The sequence below is a fragment of the Takifugu flavidus genome, chromosome 1, assembly GCF_003711565.1.
Source record: "Takifugu flavidus isolate HTHZ2018 chromosome 1, ASM371156v2, whole genome shotgun sequence".
NCBI lineage: Eukaryota > Metazoa > Chordata > Actinopteri > Tetraodontiformes > Tetraodontidae > Takifugu > Takifugu flavidus.
This window is the reverse complement of record NC_079520.1, coordinates 764,164-780,171: the sequence shown is the minus strand read 5'-3', so window position 1 is coordinate 780,171 and position 16,008 is coordinate 764,164. Positions and strand designations below refer to the sequence as shown.

The 16,008-nt window shown below is 52.4% G+C and overlaps 4 protein-coding genes across 12 annotated transcripts in view; 3 read left to right on the top strand and 1 right to left on the bottom strand.

Moving 5' to 3' along the window:
- The first annotated feature begins 83 nt into the window (after window positions 1–83).
- si:ch211-140m22.7 (uncharacterized protein LOC570370 homolog) lies at window positions 84–3,798 on the top strand. The gene is given in 9 exon segments (XM_057054291.1): window positions 84–244; window positions 406–459; window positions 1,111–1,216; window positions 1,468–2,008; window positions 2,046–2,415; window positions 2,418–2,583; window positions 3,123–3,186; window positions 3,348–3,472; window positions 3,674–3,798. Coding segments are annotated over 8 exon segments (1,449 nt in total). The 5' UTR covers window positions 84–244; window positions 406–414; the 3' UTR covers window positions 3,706–3,798.
- Window positions 3,799–4,288: 490 nt separating this feature from the next.
- ndufv3 (NADH:ubiquinone oxidoreductase subunit V3) lies at window positions 4,289–8,210 on the top strand. The gene is made up of 5 exons (XM_057043263.1): window positions 4,289–4,333; window positions 4,441–4,455; window positions 4,749–4,848; window positions 5,225–5,416; window positions 7,998–8,210. The coding sequence occupies exons 1-5, from the start codon at window positions 4,289–4,291 to the stop codon at window positions 8,150–8,152; spliced, it is 507 nt and encodes a 168-aa protein (XP_056899243.1). The 3' UTR covers window positions 8,153–8,210.
- Window positions 8,211–8,552: 342 nt separating this feature from the next.
- On the top strand, window positions 8,553–15,679 carry pknox1.1 (pbx/knotted 1 homeobox 1.1). 9 transcript variants are annotated; one of them, XM_057053813.1, is made up of 11 exons: window positions 8,553–8,700; window positions 9,929–10,043; window positions 11,067–11,197; window positions 11,826–11,997; window positions 12,333–12,533; window positions 12,597–12,747; window positions 12,888–12,985; window positions 13,141–13,269; window positions 13,339–13,415; window positions 13,488–13,651; window positions 13,897–15,679. In XM_057053813.1, the coding sequence occupies exons 2-11, from the start codon at window positions 9,990–9,992 to the stop codon at window positions 14,076–14,078; spliced, it is 1,359 nt and encodes a 452-aa protein (XP_056909793.1). In that variant the 5' UTR covers window positions 8,553–8,700; window positions 9,929–9,989; the 3' UTR covers window positions 14,079–15,679. The 9 variants fall into 9 exon arrangements, with proteins under 9 accessions (XP_056909793.1, XP_056909789.1, XP_056909742.1 ...); XM_057053809.1 differs by lacking the exon at window positions 8,553–8,700 and adding an exon at window positions 8,754–8,889 and having other exon boundaries at window positions 12,597–12,714; XM_057053762.1 differs by lacking the exon at window positions 8,553–8,700 and adding an exon at window positions 8,754–8,889.
- tmprss3a (transmembrane serine protease 3a) overlaps window positions 14,712–16,008 on the bottom strand; it is an 11,963-nt gene continuing 10,666 nt past the window's right edge. The window contains exon 12 of the mRNA XM_057054279.1: window positions 14,712–15,759. Within this exon, the coding sequence (XP_056910259.1) occupies window positions 15,724–15,759 (36 nt within the window). The 3' untranslated portion in view covers window positions 14,712–15,723. The remainder of the gene's footprint in view (window positions 15,760–16,008) is intronic.

Sequence of the window (16,008 nt, the reverse complement as noted above, 5' to 3'; positions counted from 1 at the left end):
ATGACGTTTAGTCTCAATATGATCGATGAAGGTACACATTCATCACATCACACATGTCACAAAGTAAAATCCAGAGTAGTTCAGGTCGGGGGGGGCGGGTTACATAAAAGGTGGACGCGCTGGTGCGAGAGACGAGCACGAAGCCGAGCTGTGCAGAGAACAGGACGGTGTGGGGAACATTGACGGGATAATCGATAATCACCCATCGATCTGATCAACCGCAGGCGCCTGCGCATCCGTGCAGGTGTTGCTGTTTAATCCCTGGTTTCCCGGGTTCGTTTCGGAATGCGTCGGTCCACATCCCGAGTCTCTCTTCTGTCTGTCCTGGGCTCGTCGATGTGGCTTTTGTTTATTGATTAGTTTGTTGATTTGTTTATTGATTGATGTGCTCGTGTTTCTGCTCAGCACCGGAAGATGGCGGCTTCTCTGCTGCGGGTGGGACGGTTCAGCTTTGCAAAGGTAATAAAAGCTCCAACTGTTGAGATGTGAACTCTTTTCGAGCTCTGCTTTAATTCTGAACATCCACAGTTTATCAGAATGGTAAAAACAGCGAAGCTTTTAATGGCTCCGCCGAGCAGAAAAGAATTCTGTCTAAAGCAACAAGGCCTTATAACCTATTAAAGTTAACTTAGAATAAACAGTGTCTTCGAACAGGAAGCAGCTGTGGGTTAACTCTGCTAACCAGCTGAGCCAGGCTAACCAGGCTGTTTAAACATGCTGGTTTAAACATGGAGGTTTTACGAGCCTGCTTGTCTCGGCTGGAACTATGGAAGCAAATTCTTTCAAACTTCCACGCTCAAACACAAAAGCAGCAAAGAAAACTTGACCAGAAGCATTGACTGAAACAGCAGCTGAGTTCTGCAGAACCGGCCGGACTCAAGTGTCTGAATGTGACTTTGAGCACTGACGTGAGCGTTGTGGCTGATTTATGAGCACGTTTGCCTCGTGTCACGGAGTGATGGATCACTTTAGGTGAGATGATCTCTGGTTCTGTCTCAGTGTTCAAACGGGCTCAGCCGCCATGAACAGAATGGGATGTGAAGGTTCTGGTTCAGGTGTAATGAAGAGACCAGGGGGTTCCTGAGCTGATCCCTGCGTGTGTGTTCCCAGTGTTTGCAGGCGGAGAGCTGGAGACCCCTGTCACGCGCTCAAGCAGCTGCAGCCTTCAGCTCTAAATCAGGAGGATCCAAGAAGTCGTCCAAGAAAAGCAGCTCAGGTACGTTTGGTGCCTGTGACCCATCCATCAGGATGATCCAACGGGTCGGAGCTCCGACATGGAGGTGCTTCACACGGGTCTCCTGTTAGCGTCTGAGCTCTGCTGACTCGGTGATTTAACCAAGTTTCTGTCGAGCGTTTGAACAGGTTTGAAACGTGACAAGAATCACCTGTTGGTTTGTTAATTGTGTTTTCCTGTAACGAGTCCAGGACCGGTTCCAGGACTTGATGACCTGTGTGTTTTTGCTCCAGAGAAACGCAGCACCACCACGTACTTCGATATAGAGAAACTTGTGCAGCACAAACCGTTCGAGCTCCCCAAGACACATGTTGCCCCAGCGGTGGCAGCTGAAGCCATAAAGGCTGCAGCGAATTCGCCTGTCCTGGAGGCCACGCCCACACCAGGAGGCGTGTCTGTACCACCTCCGCCACTGGAGGCCACGCCCACACCGGGAGGCGTGTCTGGACCACCTCCGCCACTGGAGGCCACGCCCACACGTGAAACAGCTGTTGAGTCGACTTCAGCAAACCAAGCTGCAGCATCCATCGTTGAAGTGGCTCTTGGTGCACAACCTCCTGAAGCTGCCCCTGTAGAAGCTGCCCCTGTAGAAGCTGCCCCTGTGATGGTAGCTGAAGCTGCCCCTGTAGAAGCTGCCCCTGAGATGGTAGCTGAAGCTGCCCCTGTAGAAGCTGCCCCTGAGATGGTAGCTGAAGCTGCCCCTGTAGAAGCTGCCCCTGTAGAAGCTGCCCCAGAGCCGGTAGCTGAAGCTGCCCCTGTAGAAGCTGCCCCAGAGCCGTAGCTGAAGCTGCCCCTGTAGAAGCTGCCCCAGAGCCGTAGCTGAAGCTGCCCCTGTAGAAACTGCCCCTGTAGAAGCTGCCCCAGAGCCGGTAGCTGAAGCTGCCCCTGTAGAAACTGCCCCAGAGCCGGTAGCTGAAGCTGCCCCTGTAGAAGCTGCCCCTGTAGAAGCTGCCCCAGAGCCGGTAGCTGAAGCTGCCCCTGTAGAAACTGCCCCTGTAGAAGCTGCCCCAGAGCCGGTAGCTGAAGCTGCCCCTGTAGAAGCTGCCCCAGAGCCGGTAGCTGAAGCTGCCCCAGAGCCAGTAGCTGAAGCTGCCCCAGAGCCAGTAGCTGAAGCTGCCCCTGTAGAAGCTGCCCCCGAGCCGGTAGCTGAAGCTGCCCCTGAGATGGTAGCTGAAGCTGCCCCAGAGCCGTAGCTGAAGCTGCCCCTGTAGAAGCTGCCCCAGAGCCGGTAGCTGAAGCTGCCCCAGAGCCGGTAGCTGAAGCTGCCCCCGAGCCGGTAGCTGAAGCTGCCCCCGAGGCCCCTGTGAGCACCGAGGATGTGACTCCTGCACCAGCTGAAGCAGCTGAGGGTACAGATGCCCCCCCCCCCCCCCTCCATTAACCCTTCACTGTTAACACCCCCGACCTCTCCACGGTGCCGCTACGTTCTCGTTGTTCCTCAGAGGTTCCTCCACACTCACCCGCCTGCTGCCCGTCTGAAACCGTCCGATTCTCCTTCTGACTGTTAAAACTAACGACTGTTCTGGTGGACGACCACGTTTTGGTGGTAGCTGCGTCGTTGTGGCTGTTCCTGGGGGGTTGCTAGGGTAACGGAGTTAGCTGGCTGTAGTTTCCTCTGAGAGCTGCCCTGTTGATGTGGTGTGTAGTTCCTCTCCTGTCCTCTCCTGCTCAGACACTCCGTCACGTTGCCGTCTTTGCTGTGCGCACAGGAAACACTTTTACTTCCTGTGTTGCCTCGCACACCCCCTGCTGACTGACCTTTGACCCCCTTTTCCTCTGAAGCTGAATGTCTGTCTGCAGATGCTGTTTTTGCATGAAGGTTTTGGTTCTTTGAGTTCATTTTCCTGTCTGAAGACGAGTGAAGAACCGTTTCCTGTTTGTCTCTCAGGTCAACTGGATCCGATTCAGAAGCTCTTCCTGGACTCCATCCGACGGTACTCCACAGCCAGCCAGTGAGTGTCGCTGAGGCAGCAGCATCAGATCATCTGCTCATGAGTTGTAGACCAAAGTTGGGTCCTTAAATGAGTTCCTGTGAGGCTAAAGTGTGAGCATGACCTCTGCCCTCATCTTCATCACGTTGAAGTCTCTCACAAGGTCACATGATGTCCTGCAGGACTGCTGGCGGTCTGGTGGATGCAGGGTCAGAATATGAGAGGAATCTGGCTGAGGAGGTGGCGAAGCTGCAGCGGCTGTACGGGGGAGGAGACCTGGCCTCCTTCCCAGAGTTCAAGTTCTCAGGTGATGAAGAGCGTCGGTCAGAGATCTCAAAAGGATCACTTCCTGTCCGTCCAGGCCATGGCAACAGATCATGAATGTCCTCGTTGAACTTCTCATCAACGTCCATCATAAATCAAATATTGTGTCGCATGATGGTCCAGATCATCCTTTACAATATGTGTTTTGAGATGTCAAATCACTAAACTCAACTTTTTATTTCAGAGCCAACATTCGATGACGTTTCCCACAAGTGAAGTTTCCTTCTTTCGTCTCCTTTCGTGTGTCTCCAGCTTCGAGAAGTTACCTTGTATTGTAAAATAAAGTTGAGCTGTTCAGGACAACAGAAAGTGTCGGTTCTTATCTGCACAGCTGGGTCGGAACACGTCTTTGGAGCACTTGAAGCTTGTGTTGGCGGCATTTTGCCTTTAAAATTTTACACAATCTCAAAATGACCAAGAAATATTTGTGGGGAAAATCTTGTTCAGGAGGTGTGGCTACATTAAATGGACAAATAAATATGTATGATTTCATTGTTTAAGAACATTTTGAAACAATTCTTCCAGGTTAAAAACTGTGGAGGTAGAAGTGGGGAAGTCACGTGAATGTGTTCAAAACAGAGGGCGGCGCCCGGGGTTGGAACCTGTGACCCGCGGATCATTTAGGTGGTAACAAGCTGTGAAGTAACCCCTGAGCTAAACCTCCGCGGCGATAACGGCAACAAAGAGCCTTGTTAAACACGGACCCACTGACGCCAGGCGCCGACAAACCTGCGGCAGATCCGGAACCTTTGTGCTGCTTTGGATGTTTCTTACCGGACCACAATATTAGAGAGCTAAAATGGCGGCTTCCATCCTGCGCTTCGGACGACGAGCTCCTCTCAAGGTAAAAGGTGTTTCCGCGTTAATCAGGTGTAAAAACAGACCCTAAAGGCTGCGGAGGTGACTCGGTTGACGCCGGGCTGCTGTCTGTGTCCTGTGTGTAACACCTGACCTACCTGTCAGCTGGTGCGGATCAGCGACGGTTAATTAAGGGGCCTCTAAAATGGAGAAACACTATTAATGTGGATAACGATGATTAAAATTGATGATTGAAAGATTGATCTATATGTCAGCAGTTTTTAAGCTCAAAACGTTTTCTACTTGTCTATTTTAAGATAAAGGGCTTGGCAGCCTGTACTGCTGTTAAATTTAACTTCTATAGTTGGTTCCCCAGAAAAAACAAAGGATTCATTAATTTTAGATTCATTCTCTTGGTGAAGTGCCTTTCTTAATAAACCTTCCTCCATGTTTCTGGTCAGTGTTTCCAGTCGGAGAACTGGATCCTGCAGAGGAACCCCTCGGTGGCCTGGTTCTGCAGCCACCCACCAGAACCCCCAAAGGTGCCCAAGACTCCTGCAGGCAAGAGTAAGAGCTTCAGAGAAGAGTCCTCCAGCTTTACTCTTGATGCTTTCTCCACCTGTGTTGTCACCTGTATCTACTGCTTCCTTCTCACTCCTCTCCTGTTTAGAATATTTCAAGTTGCACTATAAAAAATCAGGTTTTGAGTGTAAACATTGAGACAGGTTACAGGGTTAGGGTTAGCTAACCTTAACCCTTAGCTATTTGTGCTAACTGAAGCGAGGCAACGTGGGAGCTTTTCTAAGTTCAGGGCTTTGTGGTTCCTGGGACACTTTTGGTACTTTGAGAAGCTCCTGGACTTTACAGGAACTCTGGTCCCTTTGAAGGTTTTACTGTTTTTGGGTTAAACTCCTCTTGTCTTGTTTACTGTTCGCAGCAGTGGCTCCGGGTGAACGGGCCACCCTGTTAGCCTACAGGACTGCCGTCGTCTTCCCAGTTAAAGCCTCAGAGTCTCCAGGTTTCCCGGTTCACTCTGCTGGTGCAGCAGCAGCAGGGTCGGATGTGGCTGCATCTGCAGAGCCCCGTGCTGATGCTTCACCCACTGAATCCACCACCTCCAAACCTGCAGGTGAAGCAGCTGAAGGATCCTCCTCCTCCTCGAGTGACTCGGACTCAGACTCGGACTCGGACTCGGACTCAGATGAGGAGCTGTCTCCTGTCAAGAGCCAGATTTCAGACCCCACCATGAAACATGAATCAGGAGATCTAAAGGTGACCTCAGAAGTGACCAAACCAAAATATGGAGGTGGATCTGCTCCAGAAACAGTCGGTCTTGTTGGGCCCGAGCCTGTCGTGTGCTCTGTAGGCCCTGGTGGAGCTGCTGCTGAGGCTGGGTCAGGAGCTGTGGCGGAGGCAGAAGAACCAGGACACCCTCCAGAAGGCTCAGAGGTCACTGCCTCTCCTGCTGGACGTGGGCACGTGTCTACAGCTGCATCCCCAGCAGATGCTTCAACTGATGTTCCTGCAGGCACCAAAGGGTCCAACTGTGCTGGAACTCTGAAGGAGCTTGAAGCAGGAGCAGAAGCTGCTGAAGCTGCTGGAGCAGAAGCTGCTGAAGGTGCTGGAGCTGCTGAAGCTGCTGGAGCAGAAGCTGCTGAAGGTGCTGGAGCTGAAGGTGAAGGAGCAGAAGCTGCTGAAGCTGCAGGAGCAGAAGCTGCTGAAGCTGCTGGAGCTGAAGGTGCTGGAGCTGAAGCTGCTGGAGCAGAAGCTGCTGAAGTTCTTGAAGGTTCCAGGACCCCAGTTGAAGCTGCAGTGGAGCCCACAAAAGCCGGGGAAGGTGCCACTCGCGTTTCATCACCCACAGAGAGCAGCGAGGAGCTGATGGACACTGCTCCAGTCATAGCTGGATCTGTGGGGGAGGACCTGCAGCCAGAGGGCCCGTCCGAGGGTACACACACCACCCGTCACCTCTTTGCTGACTCTTTGCTAGCACAGTTGCTGTGTTAACCTTCCTCGGGTCTGTTTAGAGACGTAACCTGGCCGCCGTGCATGAAGCAGACCTGTGCTAACCACCTCTGCAGAGCTTCACCTTCACCTTCTGACCCTCCAATGTTGTCTCTGTTCAGCTCCTGCTAATCCAAGCCAAGATGGAAGAATCTGTGCTCTGACCTCTTCAGTTGTCAGCTGCTCTTTCAGCCACCGGTCGGTCGGGGGGGTCAACCTGAGCCACCGGTCGGTCGGGGGGGTCAAACCTGAGCCACCGGTCGGTCAGAGGGTCAAACCTGAGCCACCGGTCGGTCGGGGGTCAAACCTGAGCCACCGGTCGGTCGGGGTCAAACCTGAGCCACCGGTCGGTCGGGGGGGTCAAACCTGAGCCACCGGTCGGTCGGGGGGGTCAAACCTGAGCCACCGTCGGTCAGAGGGTCAAACCTGAGCCACCGGTCGGTCAGGGGGTCAAACTCGGCTCCTGTCTCTGTGATTTGAGGGACAGAGTTTCTCTCCACCTTCACGCCCTCCCCCCTGTTGTTTGGCTGATTTCAGATGTTCTGTCCTGTAAATTGTGGGTTTCTCTGATACGAGAGAGGAGCAGCAGGATGAGGATCCGCTTCAGAGGGTGAACGCTCGTTGTGTCGCCTCATGGCTGCGCATCCTCGTGGCCACTTCACTTCTAAATCTGCTGACCTGTGGCTCCACGACACTAAAGTTTCTTTTCAACTTTATCTGTTCTAAGCTCAGGCGTTACTTGATCGACTCCGGCTGAAACAGGAGCAGGAACTGTTAGAAATGTTTGATTGGAGTCAGAACCAATAAAGAAATTCGAGGTGAAATTCGGACTCATTAACCAAAGAAATCCAGATTCAAAAATGAAGGAAAGATAAAGTTAAACAGAACTTTCAGGCTTCTGTTGGTTCCTCAGATGAATGGGATAAAGATGGGACGCCGTTTCTCCCCCTGGGCTCTGAACTGTCCTCACATTCTCTGTCTGAGCTCTGACTTCCTCCAGGATGAACAACTCTTCTGGTGGGATCGACTCCTCCTTCACATTGATTCTGTTTTCTGGACAGATTGAGCTGCTCCCAGTGAGCTGTGCTGTCTGAGTTCACTGTTTGACTGGGTCTGAAAGCTCTCCAGCCTCCAGGTTTGCCTCATGTGACGTTCGGTGGGGTTTTCACACCTCGGTGGCCCCACTCTCTGCTGGGGGGTTAAACCGCCGAGGAAATGCCCCACCATAAAGCACCATTGTCAGCATGTGTGAATATTTAAATGTGCTTCAGAATCCTTTCCCACAGCAGGCTCCACTGTCCCTTCCAATCAGCCACAGTGATCATTTGTCCATTTTGAGACGGTTTTCTGATCATTTGTCCATTTTGAGACAGTTTTCTGATCATTTGTCCATTTTGAGACAGTTTTCTGATCATTTGTCCATTTTGAGATGGTTTTCTGATCATTTGTCCATTTTGAGACAGTGTTCTGATCATTTGTCCATTTTGAGACAGTTTTCTGATCATTTGTCCATTTTGAGATGGTTTTCTGATCATTTGTCCATTTTGAGACAGTTTTCTGATCATTTGTCCATTTTGAGATGGTTTTCTGATCATTTGTCCATTTTGAAGTGGTGTTCTGATCATTTGTCCATTTTGAGACAGTTTTCTGATCATTTGTCCATTTTGAGACAGTTTTCTGATCATTTGTCCATTTTGTATCTCCAGAGGCGGCAGCAGCACCTCCAGAGCCAGAGGAACCTTTGGATCCCAGCACCTATAAGAACTACCAGCACCACAGCTACCACCCCTTCACCTTCGCTGATATGGATGTGGAGATGGCCAAGTACCGTCTGCCCCAGCCCACCGCCAACAGACATTAGAGGTTAACAGCAAACGCCATTGTTCAGATGTTATATTAATAAAGTACACAAATAAGAACTGGAGCCTGCGTCATTTGTTGTTTGACTATAAAAAGAACAGGCATGTATAATAAATGGGTATGCAGAGATCAAAAGCCTCTTTTGTGTCGCGTTTCTGCCTTCAGGGGGTCATTTGAATAGAGCTGAGTGAGCAGGAGCTGATCTATTTTAATGATTCCGTTCACACTCCCTGCTGATAACACCCCATTTCTCTCAGCAATATGACGGAAAACACACAAGGTTTTTCTGATTTTTGGATCTAACGAGAGGAAAAAAGGGAATTAGGGTAAAGCTGGAGAGCATCTCCGTAAAAACGTGTCGGTGAGCAGCGGAGAAAGAGCCCAGCAGGGCGCACGAGGCGCCTCGGAGCCGCACGTCATGGCTCCGCCCACTCCATGAATATTCATGAGCCCCGAGCCCCTGCGTGCCCTTGCGTGATGACGCAACGCGACAACTGCGGGTCCCGATTGCTGCAGCCGCTTGTCAGTGTGACGAAGATTGGCACTCAGGTAAGCTGTCACTCAAAATCCCTCTTTTTCCGTTCCCTATCAATCAAACGATCTGGGCCGCACGCAGAAAAGCCCCGGGCCGCGGAGAGCCGACCCTGGCGGGGCCGCGGAGAGTGTTTTCGGGGAGGAAGCAGAAGCGGCAGCTCTCCGGGAAGAATAAAAATAAATGTGTATACCGGGGAGGAGGGGGTAAAATATGTCGGCGTTTTGGGGGCAGAGGAGGACGGTGGAACTGCGAAGGGCGAGCGTTCGAAGCGAGGCCCGACAGCCGCTCCGGCTCAGCGGAGGGAGGGAGGGAGGGACGGGTCAGCTGTCCCCGCTGGACTGATTGACTGATGTGGGGAGCTTTTCTGGATCGTGCGGCTAGCTCAGTGGACGCCAGCGATTCCTAATGTCATTAAAACACACCACTGACAGGAAATGCTCAATAATTAAAGCCTTATTGGCAAAAGCGGCCGGCGCTGTGCTGTTATTTGGCCGAACAGCTCGGCCGTATCAATCCGCAGCGGGGTCCTTTTTGTGCATGCTAGCTCGCTAGCTCGTTTTTGGCAACGGTTCTTTTACTAAATATGGCGCTTTGAATTTGGCTTCACGTTCTAGCGTGGGACACACTTTTGGTTAGCATCGAGCTACCTCTGCTAACGGTAGCAGCCCAGCTAGGCGGTTGCTTTTTTCACTTACATTGACGACAGACGTGAGCAAACAAGCGCGCTAAGTATTTTGGTGGAAAACCAAGCTAACACTTAGCTTCAGCCTGTGCGAATAACGCCAGTGTTGTCGCAGCAGGGTGACTCCGGGCTAATGCTAACAGGAGCGGTCCAAACTTTAATCTCCCACCGAACAACTCCACATAATCTGACAGCACTTGATGCTGCGCTCAGGATTAAAACAATGTTCCGTAATTCAGAGTTTGTTGAAGACAATTGTTCATTGGAAAGACGATGTGATGTAAATTAGTGGGTGCCAAAAGTGGAAGGTTTGTTTTTCTACTGAAAAATACCTTCACATGACTTTATTTGGTCCTTTGCTCGTATTCGTGCAAATGATATTTCATATATTTCAGCCCTCTTCTTTCCTTTTCCAGCATATGAAATGACATGAGGTTGCACCTACTCAACTTGAGCTCCTGTGGAGATCCCACCAGCCCACCCATTACTGGCTAATATCGACTGTTGGTTGTGTTCGCCTCGTTGTTGGAAGCTACTTTAATGCTAAATGTCTTGTGCAGGTCGGCCGCTGCCCCTGCTCCCTATAATGCCCCAGTGTTTGCAGCATCTGCAGTGAACGTGATGGCAGCCCAGTCAGTCTCCATAGACAAGTACCCCAAGCAAGAACAGGACCAGGTGGGTGACGTTTGGGCCGTCTGCAGCGTGACCGATGGTGCAGAACAAAGCTCTTGTGCTGCGTCTGTGTTCCCACGGTGTCTTTATAGAGGTGCCAGAACTGCCAAGTCTCCCCCCAAGAGAAGTATTTATAACTTGAATTTGCTCAGTTTAACTCATTGTTGTCTCAAGTCACACACTTGATGATGGGATTTGTCCTGGAGACAGAGACACTGGGTCCAGTAGAGAGAGAGGGAGAGAGACACTGGGTCCAGTGAGAGAGAGACACTGGGTCCAGGAGAGAGAGAGACACTGGGTCCAGTAGAGAGAGAGGAGAGAGACACTGGGTCCAGGAGAGAGACACACTGGGTCCAGTAGAGAGAGACACTGGTCCAGGAGAGAGACACTGGGTCCAGGAGAGAGAGAGAGGGAGAGGGACACTGGGTCCAGGAGAGAGAGAGGGAGAGAGACACTGGGTCCAATAGAGAGACACTGGGTCCAGGAGAGAGAGAGGGAGAGAGACACTGGGTCCCATAGAGGGAGAGGGAGAGAGACACTGGGTCCAGGAGAGAGAGAGAGAGAGAGAGACACTGGGTCCAGGAGAGAGAGACACTGGGTCCAGGAGAGAGAGAGACACTGGGTCCAGGAGAGAGACTGGGTCCAGGCTCCATGGAACATGAACCAGTGGGAGAAGGTTCCTCCGTGAACGTTCCGGCAGCAGCCGTCAGGTCTCTACGGCTGCTTTATTTGAAGGTGGGGGCAGGTTGTGGGTTCTATTCTCAGTGGCTACACACACGGTTCAGCTTGTCCCCTGATGAGGTTCCACCACCCCAATGGTGGATGAGGAACAGTTTAACCCCTCTCTCTGTTGAGGCTGTTCTCTAATCAGCTCTGCAGGTTTGTCCAGGGGGGGGTCAGTTCCTGTACCCGTGCTGTGAGAACCCAGAGGTCGTTAGTGAAGGTCGTCACAGCTGGACAGTGATCCAGAACCTTGGAGCTCCTGCTGCTGTCTGACCCCTCCACCTTCCCTCCTGTCCCTCTTAGATGTCCGGCGTGGCGGCGCTGGAGGGTGATTCAGAGGACAAGTTCATCAAAGGGACGCTGGCGGAGGCGTCCAGCCCGCCCCCCCCCGAACCACAGAAACCCATGGATGCAGACAAAGCCGCCATATATCGGTAGGACTCATTCAGCACTTATCGGGGGGGGTCTGCTCACGGTGGCTCTGAACACGTGTCGGGGGGTTATAGCTGGTTACAGGGGGTTATAGCTGGTTACAGGGGGGTTATAGCTGGTACAGGGGGGTTATAGCTGGTTACAGGGGGGTTATAGATGGTTACAGGGGGTTATAGCTGGTTACAGGGGGGTTATAGATGGTTACAGGGGGTTATAGCTGGTTACAGGGGGGTTATAGATGGTTACAGGGGGTATAGCTGGTTACAGGGGGTTATAGATGGATACGGGGGGGTTATAGATGGTTACAGGGGGGTTATAGCTGGTTACAGGGGGGTTATAGCTGGTTACAGGGGGTTATAGCTGGTTACAGGGCGGTTATAGCTGGTTACAGGAGGTTATAGATGGTTACAGGGGGTTATAGATGGTTACAGGGGGTTATAGCTGGTTACAGGGGGTTATAGCTGGTTACAGGGGGTTATAGCTGGTTACAGGGAGGTTATAGCTGGTTACAGGAGGTTATAGCTGGTTACAGGGAGGTTATAGCTGGTTACAGGGGGTTATAGCTGGTTACAGGGGGTTATAGCTGGTTACAGGGAGCTGGAGTAAATCTGGGCTTGTGTTTGTGGACAGACATCCTCTCTTCCCTCTGCTGGCGCTGCTCTTTGAGAAGTGTGAACAGTCCACGCTCAGCTCAGACTGCATCACCTCTGCCAGCTTCGACGTCGACATCGAGAACTTTGTCCGCTGTCAGGAGAAGGAGGGGAACCCGTTCTTCAGCGAGGACCCGGAGCTGGACAACCTGGTGAGTTCCTGGTGATTCAGTGTCAAACACCCACGGGGCTTTAATGTGAGAGGAGTTGGTCCAACCTGATCACAGAAATTCACAGACTAGGACCTTTAGCTGCAGCAGTGACCTCGGCCAGCTGACCTCTGACCCACCGGTGACCCCTGAGCCCACAGGTGACCTGCAGCTGTCACCAGCGCTGTCACAGTAACGACTGGATGTGTGATCTCGCTCCACAGTTGTTGCTCGGTTATGTTGTGGGTAACATCTCTGATGTGTGCGTGTGTCGTCTGAGGGTGGAGGTTCTGTGGTAACAACAGCATGAATGACCTCTGACCTGTCGTGACCTCCAGATGGTGAAAGCCATCCAGGTGCTGCGGATTCACCTGCTGGAGCTGGAGAAGGTGAACGAGCTGTGCAAAGACTTCTGCAGCCGCTACATCGCCTGCCTGAAGACCAAGATGAACAGCGAGACCCTGCTGAGCGGAGACCTGGGGAGCCCCTACTCGCCGGTCCAGGGTCAGGTGCCAAGTATCTCCCCCGCCAAGAGTCAGGTATGCTCCTACACGTGGACCCCCCCCACCTACACCTCAGCTGACTAGACCTCTGCTCCACAGACCCCCAGCTCCATGTCGGGCTCCATCAGCCCCCACGGTCAGATCGTGGTGCCCGCGTCTGCCCTGCAACAAGGGAATGTTACCATGACAACCGTCAACCCCACCCAGGTGGTCGCAGGTATGTCATCCTGGCATACAACCCCCCCCTCAGGTACTGCTGCCATACCTGCAGCTGACACACTGACAGGAACCAGAGGTGAAGGTTTCTGTAGACCTCAGAGCGTAATGCTGCCCCCCTTCTGCCCCCTCCTGTCTGCCCCCTCCTGTCTGCCCCCCGGTCTGTTGTTGAAGGCGGGACGGTGTATCAGCCTGTTACAGTCGTCACTCCTCAGGGTCAGGTGGTCACACAGGCTCTGTCTCCGGGGACAATACGCGTCCAGAACAATCAGGTGGGAGTGTTTGACGTTTCCTTCCACCAACGTTCTTCAGCGTCTGGGGCAGCAGCAGTCCTCTCCCCCAGCTCTGCTTTTATTCCTGCATTCTTCCTTCTGTGTGTGTGTGTGTGTGTGTGTGTGTGTGTGTGTGTGTGTGTGTGTGTGTTCAGCTGCAGCTGCAGTTTCATCAGGACCCAAATCTCTTCAATCATGACGACAGCTCCACCAAGAACAAGCGTGGCGTTCTACCCAAGCACGCCACCAACGTCATGCGCTCCTGGCTCTTCCAGCACATCGGAGTGAGTCATCTGCACTTGTTTAGCATCTTTGACAGAGCAGAAGGTTCTGAAAGTTCTGCTCCCCGGCAGCACCCGTATCCCACAGAGGATGAGAAGAAGCAGATCGCCACTCAGACCAACCTGACGCTGCTGCAGGTCAACAACTGGTGAGACGAAACCCGGAAACGCCAAACGTCGGATCGTCCTGCAGCACCAGTCTGAACACTTTGGTTCTCCAGGTTTATAAACGCACGGAGGCGGATCCTGCAGCCCATGTTGGACGCCAGCGCCGCAGAGACGCCGAAAACCAAGAAGAAGACGCCTCCGAACCGGCCGCTGCAACGGTTCTGGCCCGACTCCATCGCTGCCGGAGGTCCTCATCAGCAGGTCACCATGCCAGACGGTAGGCGTGTTGGCCTTCATGTGTGTTCATGCAGGACAGGTCCAGGAGCCCCAGGTCCTCCGTTATTACAGCGTTATTACAGCGTTATTACAGCGTTATTACAGCGTTGTTACAGCGTTGTTACAGCGTTATTACAGCGTTGTTACAGCATTATTACAGCGTTGTTACAGCGTTGTTACAGCGTTGTTACAGCGTTATTACAGTCAGATCTCAGTGGTGTTTGACGTTGTTTCTCTGGCCGCCAGGTACCATGGTGGCCATGATCGGTGAAGGTCTGCAGAGCCTGACGTCAGACGGCGCCACGCTGGCGGTGCAGCAGGTGATGCTGGGAGGCCACAGCGAGGACGAGTCGGGGGACAGTGGGGACGAGGACGATGACACGGACATGGCTGGGCTGGGCCTGGACAACAGCGATTCGTTGCAGTAGAGGACACGCTCCCCTCCACACACACACTCACACTCACGCACGCACACACACACACACACACACTCGTTAGGTTGGCCGTGAGCACAAACTGGGACGGAAGAGGGACGGTCCTGCTCCTCCAACGCTGCTGTGTGTGTCCACTTCAGGGGATTCATTTCAGAAACCCTTTTTTAAGGCGTTAGTTGATGTATGCGAGTGCACTTTTTTGTATATTTAAGCTCAAAAAGATGAAATTAAGCAGAAGAAAAAAGAAGTGTTAAAAACAGGAGCTGGTTCGTTGGAGGCCTGAGCTTGTTCCCTCCCTCCAGCTGAACTCTCCCTTTGGATGCCAACACTCTAAAGTCGTGTCTGTGACGGGTTTGTCTTCACTTTTTGCATGCTTGTGTTTGAGTAGCTGTGCGCCCTCTTCCGTGGCTGACTCCACAGCGCCCCCCGCCGGCTGTGGACAGAAGGGGGAAAGAGGAGAGATGCTTATTTTTATATCTGAACATGAAAGTAGTGTTTTTGGTTTGCTTTGTGTTGTTTTTGTAAGGGATATTTATGTACAGATTCCTAATTAAAACGAGTGACCCTGTTTTCCAGGGTTCCTTGAACTTTTCTAAAAAACAAAAAACTGAATTGAACACTGAGAAAGTAATTTAAATTGGTTTTAATATCAAGACAAGCACGGCCTTACTCATGTACTCATGAAGAATTCTGCCAAGAAGCACAAAATAAAGTCTGAGCCCCTGTGAAATTGGTCAAAAAGACCCAAACGTGCAGAGCTTTGTTGAAGATGTGGACGCCAGGTGGGAATGTCCCACAGCAGCTGGAAGGGATCGATCACCTGAACGCCCCCCGCTCCTCCTCTCGCCTGTGTCTGGGCTAAAATCAGCTGCTGAAGAGTTTCCAACCCCTGTTGCTTCTCTCAGGTGTGCGAGGGATCCAACCAGCCTGTTGGGATCCTCTCGTTAATGGGTTGATTGACAGGATCGTTAGGATGATCCACTCTGAACCGCTCACACAGTTCATCCTGAGGACACAAAGCTAACATGCTAATCCTGCCGATCCCACGGTCACTGCGCGTGTGGAGCTGTTGTAGCTCCGCCTCTGGATCCCCCCCCCCATCCTGGAGGGAGGAGGAGCCTGGGTTTTGGTGACCCGCCCCTTTAACAGCTGCACTTGTGTGGACGCTCCCGTTTTGGCTCATTGTGTATAACATACGTTTGAATCGTTTTGCAGTAGTGTAGGTGTCACTTTTCTCAAATGCACAATCCACAACACTGCTGATCACACAATCACGAGGCTCCGGGTGGACACGGCGCCCCCGCAGAGCCGCCGCCCCCGCAGGGCCGCCGCCCCGCAGAGCCGCCGCCCCATCGCCAACAGGAAGTGGACTGTTTTTGCACGTGTTTTCTTTGTGTACGGCGAAGGACTTCAGCTTCCACGGACCCTCCTCTTCATCAGTGATGTTTATCACCGCACACGTCCTCACTCTCGCCTGGGGGGGGGCTGGTCCGTCTGGGCTTTAGTTTCCTCAGCTTTTTACGAAGCGTTCTTCACTTTTCTCCTGTGTTTTGCCTTAGAGCTTTCTATTTTGGAATAAATGATGCCTAACTCTCCGCTGTTCTCCGCCTCTCTGTGGCTCCCACCGACAGACGCCGGGTCACATGGTTCTGGCAGAACTGTTGCTGTCTCCTCTCTGCACAGACACAGGAGCACAAGCTCAGTTCTTGATTAGCACCAAACCCTCTGAAAGCTAACGTAGCAAATGTGTTTCAGGGGGTCTTTGGTAAAATCAGCCCCCATCCATCAAAATCTCTGTTGCTGTGAGCTCCACCCTGCCCCCTCCACCAGAGGGCAGGGTGGAGCTCTGCACCAGACGCTCCAGTACCGTCCACTTCCTGTCCGGCCCACAGCTGCTGGCTTTATGTTCTGGTATTTCTGGGGG